The 6843-nt window shown below is 45.2% G+C and overlaps 1 protein-coding gene across 3 annotated transcripts; it reads left to right on the forward strand.

Moving 5' to 3' along the window:
• Window positions 1–55: 55 nt before the first annotated feature.
• LOC103461250 (transcription factor E3-like) lies at window positions 56–4828 on the forward strand. 3 transcript variants are annotated; one of them, XM_008403567.2, is made up of 6 exons: window positions 56–226; window positions 2289–2400; window positions 2509–2565; window positions 2735–2810; window positions 2899–3046; window positions 3152–4828. In XM_008403567.2, exons 1-6 carry the CDS (start codon window positions 131–133, stop codon window positions 3461–3463), a joined length of 801 nt encoding a protein of 266 aa, XP_008401789.1. In that variant the 5' UTR covers window positions 56–130; the 3' UTR covers window positions 3464–4828. The 3 variants fall into 3 exon arrangements, with proteins under 3 accessions (XP_008401789.1, XP_017159102.1, XP_008401790.1); XM_017303613.1 differs by having other exon boundaries at window positions 3215–4828; XM_008403568.2 differs by lacking the exon at window positions 56–226 and adding an exon at window positions 237–931.
• The last annotated feature ends 2015 nt before the right edge of the window (window positions 4829–6843 follow it).

Genomic DNA, 6843 nt, shown 5'->3' on the forward strand with positions numbered 1-6843 from the left:
TCCATCCATCCATCCATCCATCCATCCATCCATCCATCCATCCATCCATCCATCCATCCATCCATCCATCCATCCATCCATCCATCCATCCATCCTCCAGCTCTCTTCTTGAGCTCTTCTTCTTCTTTAGATGGAGGAAACAGTCATTGATGACATCAGCTTGGAGTCGAGTCTAAACGAGGATCTTCTGACTCTGATCGACTCTGGCCTGCAGCTCACCAACACGGTATGCACTCATTATACCTGCAGTCTGAGTGCAACAAAGGGGCGTGGCCATCAATCACAGGGGCGTGGCCACCAATCACAGGGGCGTGTCCACCCACCACAGGGGCGTGGACACCCACCACAGGGGCGTGGACACCAATCACAGGGGCGTGGACACCCACCACAGGGACGTGGCCACCCACCACAGGGGCGTGGCCATCTGCTAGGAGATAATCCAATTGATTTCTGTCACATGATGTTCTGCTTAATCAGAACCTTCTGGATCAGTCCGACCCGCTCAGTGATTTGTTTTAACTGACAGCGTGAAGTGGGCGGGGTTTATGTCCTGCTCTGCACCTGGCCAGCAGGGGGCAGACTGACTGCTCTGTGTTTCTGTCAGAGGACCAACAGTCTGTAGCCGCTGACGCTGCCTCAGTCTCACTTCAGCTTTCCACACTTCCCCCTCTCAATGGGCGGAGCCTCACTGTGTGTGTGTGTGTGTGTGTGTGTGTCAGGGAAATAATGAAGTTGTGGGAGTTTTCTGTTCTTCTTAAAGGACGTGTTTCCCCATTTTTCAACAGTTGTCTGAACAGAAAGAGGAAGAGCTGCAGCTCACTGTGTGTGTGTCGTTAATGTGTGTGTGTGTTGGGGTGTGTGTGAGAGAGCAGAGGACATGAGGATTTTGGTGTTGCTGCCGGATCATGAGAAGAGGAGGATTAAATCAGAGGTAAAAGTTGCAGTCTGTCTTGTTTTCAGAGCTTCAAATACTGCAGGTCCAGATGGTTCTCCAGAACCTCCAGGATGTTCTCTGGGTTTTCCAAGAGGTTTTCCAGGTTTTCCAGGCCTGGTTTAGCCGGGTATCTGTGGCTCTCTGGGTTTTCCTGCGAATCTTGGAGGTTTTGTGCTACTCGTTTTCAAAAATGCTTCAGTCAGCAGAACCTCCGTCTGTCAGAGGTTTCCTTTAAAAACAAACTGGTTCTGGCAGGAAATGGACCAGGAGGACTCAGGCTGATTCTCATCCAGCCAGAATCTGTTCACAGGTCAGAGTCCCAGTAGAACCAGTGGTGCTGAGACCTATTTGGATTGAGCCAGAACCGATAGATCAGTGTTTCCCAGCCCTGGTCCTCAAGGCTCACTGCCCTGCATGATTTAGACGTTTCCCTGTTTAATGCGCCTCATTCAGCTGATTGCAGTTCAGCAAAGACCTGCTAATTGAATTCAGGTGAGGTGTTTCCTCACCTGAAGCCAGGAAACACCTAAAGCATGCAGGGCAGTGAGCCTTGAGGACCAGGGCTGGAATCACTGCGATAGATGGTCCTGAGTGGAACCAAGTGGATCCTGTAGGTGAAACGGCTCCCCCTGGTGGCAGAAGCAGGAACTGGGATCCGATTCTCTCCAATCTGGAGCTTCAGATGTGGAACCATTAGCTTCTTTTGGATCAAACTACTTCTGGGACTCGATTAAAATCCAGATAATTTCATGGTTTGTAATGAAAGAAAAAGAGTCATATCGACAAAATCATCAATATTTTCGATTTCATAGCCGTTTGTGTGACTACATTATTGACCAACTAGCCATCTGATCTCAGCAGCAGAGATATTAATCATTTTTAATCTTCAGATTCTTCATCCATCAGATTGGAGCAAAGTGTTTTCCAATCCAATCATCTGATCATTCATGGAGACTCTTTAGGAATGTGGATGCTCACATTAGCATTAGCTGCTGCACGTTAGCATTGAGATGCTATTTTAGGCTAGCATTGCTTCATTTGTAGGCTAACTGCTTTTAGCACAACTAGAACACAGCAACAGCTTTTTCCAGCGTCCAATCAGATCATTTAGAAGCAGAAATGAACTGAGAGAAGACGTTTCATCGCTGCTGTGAGCAGATGTAGCTGTGCGTCAGATTTACAACCGGACCAGAAACAAACAATTGCAAAGGTTCCATTGTGTCAAAATGAATGAGTTAAACTGGGTCGGAGCTCTGACCCAAGTGGGTCGGCTGAGCCAGAACCAACTGGTCATCCAGGTGTTGGTCTACCTGCAGCAGGGCGTGTTTCTCATCCTCTGATTGGCCCGTTGCAGCTGCCAGCAGCGGGGAGCATGCTGGATGTCTATGGAGGGATGTCCATCCCCACCATCGCCGTTAGCAACAGCTGCCCGGCCGACCTGCATGCCGTCAAGCAGGAGCTAACAGGTAAATGTGACAAATGTCCGGTCTGATCCGGTCCGATCTGCAGTAGAACTCTGTGTTCCTGCTGCTCAGCTCCGACTGACCCTCCTCTCCTTCTTCTTGTCGCTGCAGATGTGGAGACCAAAGCTCTGATGAAGGAGCGGCAGAAGAAGGACAACCACAACCTGAGTGAGTAGTCCTGCCCCTCTCAGCCAATCACAGCTCAGGACTTCCTGTTGGAACAGGAAGAGGCAGTTCAGACTCTGATTCCTCATCAGAGGAACACGTCTGGACTGATTTCATGTGAAAACCAAAACTCTTTATCCAGACTTCAACTTGTCTGACCTTTATGTTTCAGTTGAGAGGAGACGGCGCTTCAATATCAACGACCGCATCAAGGAGCTCGGAGCGCTGATCCCCAAGTCCTCTGACCCGTCAGTATTCATGCTAGCCATGCTACGCTAGTAGCTATTGGCACTGCTAATGGCCTTAACGAGGCGTGCTCTATGATTGGCTGTTCAGGGAAACCAGGTGGAACAAAGGCACCATCCTGAAGGCGTCTGTGGATTACATCCGCAAACTGCAGAAAGAGCAGCAGAGAGCCAGAGAGATGGAGGAGAGGCAGCGCAGGCTGGAGAGCACCAACCGCTCGCTGCAACTTCGCATACAGGTAAGGGAGCAGAGCCTGGGAGTGAATGGGTGAGGGGGCGGGGCCTGTCCCTTACGGGGCGTGTCCTGTCCTGTGTTTGCTGAAGTGATTTGTGTTTGGTGACAGGAGTTGGAGCTCCAAGCTCGCCTTCATGGCGTCTCCTCTTCCTCCATCTCTGTGGACCCCCAGACGCTCCTGTCCCCGCTATTGCCCAACCCGTCGCTGAGCTTCATGGACCTGGACGACTCCCACCAGGCGTCCGCTGTCTTCTCCACGGACCTGGTGGCGGAGTTGGGGGCGGGGCTGAGCGACCTGGGGGCGGGGCTTCTGATGGAGGAGGACGGGGGCGGGGCTGTGATGTCCGACCCGCTGCTGTCCTGCGGCGCCTCGAAGACCAGCAGCCGGCGGAGCAGTTTCAGCATGGACGAGGACCTTTGATGATGTCACCACAGGATGGTCTCTGATTGGCTGAGGGGGCCGGGTCAAAGATTTAGCAAAGAAATCGATAGAACAATTTATAGTCTGTGATGTCCAACATATTCAGATTACAAAATACAGACAACGTAACCATGGCAACCACTTCATGCTAACTGCTGTGAGTCATTGTTGTGTAACCATGGCGACATTTTCCTCACTGTGTTACCATGGCAACCTTTACGTTCACCTTAAAACGGATCAGCACCAGAGCTGACTGGTGGTTAAATAACAATCTGTCATCTGATTGGCTGATTTGAGCAGGTCGTGGGTTCGACAGGTGAGCCCTCAGGTGTGTTGCTCACCTGCTTGTACAAAGCTGTAAATTCACAGAAATCTATAATCAGTGTGCTGGAAAGATTTTATGGAGGTTTTATGAAGAAGAAGATAAATTTTTCTGGTCCAGATTGTTTACTTCCTGTTTGTGTCCATGTTTCAATGTCCTGCTGGAGACAAAGTTCAGGACCTACAGAAGGGAAATCAGGGACCGGTACCTGGACCCTGTGGTTCCGGACTGGCAGATACTCCAGAGTTGACTCACTGCGATGCTAGCATCTTTTAAGAAAACTGGCATGTACCAGTTTTGCTGCCAGTTTTGTTGATGTCCTGCATTGTGGGAAAGTGGGAAATTAGTTACCTAACCCATTCGTCAGGAGTTCTTCCTGGTTCATAGGTCAGTCTCCTACAGACTCAGTCTGGGTCCTCTGGACTTGGCAAAGCGCTATACAAGTACAAACCATCTATTATGAATTTATTTTGGGCTGTTTTTTGCCTCTGGAGGTCTACGTGTTTCTGATTCTGACCTGCATCTGAAGATGCACTAACATAATTGGCTGCTAGTGCAATCATGTTAACACGATGAACATGACGACATGCTATCATGATGAGCGGGGGCGTGATGATTCTTTTACATTTTAATCAAGCATTAAATAATAACATTTTGATATTTCTGAACATTTCCAAACTCATGCCTTTAGCTGTTAGCTCAGAGTGCTAACTAGTGTTACACACTCAACCAAGGGAAATGGATGGACGTTTGGGACATTATCTGCTGTTGTTCATGTTACTAATCCCAGCCACTGAAAATGAAGCTAACTGCAATCATGTCTGCTGTTAGCTGAGTGTTAGCATCATTGCCGGTTGTCATCGGGATCACATGGAATTAGTCACAAAGGGAAATCTGTTTCTCTGGTCCTTCATGCTGTTTTATGTTAATGATGTTTACATGTAGTCTGTTTATAATCTTAGCTAAGATTGTGTTTTTTAAAACTATTAAATTTCACACTCTGTTATCTTTCATATAGAATAAATATTCAAACAGAAATGTGAGTGCTTTTGTCTCCGTGTACAACAGATGGGCTTTTTCTCAAAACAATATCAGAGTCGCATATATATTATTTATATTTATCTCAGCATGATGTGATGAGGAAAACATCTCAAAACAGGCAATACAGACGGATGTGAACCAATCAGACTTTCTGCTTTCACACTTTTATTGTTTTCCATCTTTGGAGCAAATTGCTCAAATATTGTACTGAGTTCAAACGGCTGAAAGAAGAAAATTCAGGAAACTAATGTGTTCAGAGAGAATATGGAGTCTGTTTTCAATAGAAAAAAACATATTTGATAATTTAACATAACCTTGGAAAATTACATCTCCACAAATAATGTGGCATAAATTGAATTTCAAAAGACAGAAACATTTCAATATAAACATGACAGACACCCTGACTACAATGGAGATGCTGCCATCTGTGGGACTCTGTAAGTATTGCACCTGTGTGACACCAGTTCAAATTAGGCTTCATAAATATTTATTGTAGTCATTCATCAAAACAGATGCCTGCTGAGAAAGAAGACAGGATTTAAATGGTTTAACAAAACTATTTAATTCCTACTTCAAATAGAAAGTAAATCAGATCTGAAAAATAAAGAAAGCAGAGAGATCTGTTTGAGTTTTGAGTATTTTTATAACTTTATTAGAAAAATGGCAAATTAATAAAATATCTGCTGAATATATTATCAAAATACATTTCAGCGGGAGTTTACTGATCACTTCAGTTCATAGGTTAGTATGTCAACAACATATAATTGTAAAGTTAAAAATAAAAACTAAATATACATTAACAGCAATATTTTGTTCCCGTTTCCTACTAAGTTACGTTCATCTGTATTCTGTTGTTGTCCAGCAGGGGGCGCTTTAAATCTAATTCACAGAAACTGGTGAGAAAAGCAGCCTCAGTTCTGGAGGAGTGTGTTCTGGTTGACCTGCAGTTTGGGGCCTCTGTCTCTGTCTGCAACCAACGCATGAGGACTCCCTGTTATGTGAGGACCTTATGCAACGGGTGGATGTGTTTTAGTTAATCTGATTCAAGTCTACTCTGTGGACTGAAATGGATTTTTTCTCTCCTATCAAACACAGAGGGAAAAACAGGAGGTTTGTCTTTGATGCTGCGCTGATGTCAGAGGTCAGGAACCACTGTCTTCTCAGTGGTTTCCCTTTTCCTGTTTGAATGTCCTGGCCTTTGTTCCAACAAACACAGACTTCCTGTTCGTACCGGGTGAACATCCTGTCCCACCCGCTCCGCCCCTCCTGAGCTGTCAATCTCAGAGACCTCACCATGAAGTTCATAGTAGCTGCAGACAGTTTACGGCTACGAAGCGTCTGAATAACACTGAATGTACAGCAGCTAATCGTTCACCTTAGAATTTCAATGATGATGTAATTAATGACTGTTTTGTACAAATAAGACAAGAGTTTGTGCGATCAGTTTGTAGCTTTTGTGTAAATCTGTGACAAAAGTAGAATCCTGGAGAACATCAGCAATAAAAAGTCAAAAATATACTTTTTTGACTTTTAACCTGTTAAAAAAGTCTTTTCCACTAAGACAGATGGAATAAATTTGTATTATGCTGATGATATATCGGATGGTATCAAGTATTGCCACCCATAAATCATTCAAGAATTCAGATTAAAATCCGTCATCCAGCAGAGCTCTGATTGGTCCAGATGTTCCTACCAGAGGAAAACCTCAGATACATTCTTATCATAACAGAATTTGCTTCTTATTACATCCGTTTGCTTTCTGTCTTCTCAACCAACATCTGATTGGAGGTCTAAATGTTTCTGATTCTGACATGCTAACATGACGACATGCTAACATAGTGACATGCTTACATGACGACATGCTAACGTGACAACATAACATGTCAACATGCTAACATAGTGACATGCTAACATGACGACATGCCAACATAATCAAATGCTAACAAGACAACATGCTAACATGACAACATAACATGTCAACATGCTAACATAGTGACATGCTAACATGACGACATGC

This window comes from Poecilia reticulata, unplaced genomic scaffold (assembly GCF_000633615.1).
Source record: "Poecilia reticulata strain Guanapo unplaced genomic scaffold, Guppy_female_1.0+MT scaffold_854, whole genome shotgun sequence".
In the NCBI taxonomy this organism is placed as follows: domain Eukaryota; kingdom Metazoa; phylum Chordata; class Actinopteri; order Cyprinodontiformes; family Poeciliidae; genus Poecilia; species Poecilia reticulata.

Coding starts and splice junctions, on each gene's coding strand:
- LOC103461250 (XM_008403567.2), top strand. CDS start 131: ATGGAGGAAACAGTCATTGATGACATCAGCTTGGAGTCGAGTCTAAAC. Junction 2,811..2,898: donor ATCCCCAAGTCCTCTGACCC/GTCAGTATTCAT, acceptor TTGGCTGTTCAG/GGAAACCAGGTGGAACAAAG. Junction 3,047..3,151: donor CGCTGCAACTTCGCATACAG/GTAAGGGAGCAG, acceptor GTTTGGTGACAG/GAGTTGGAGCTCCAAGCTCG.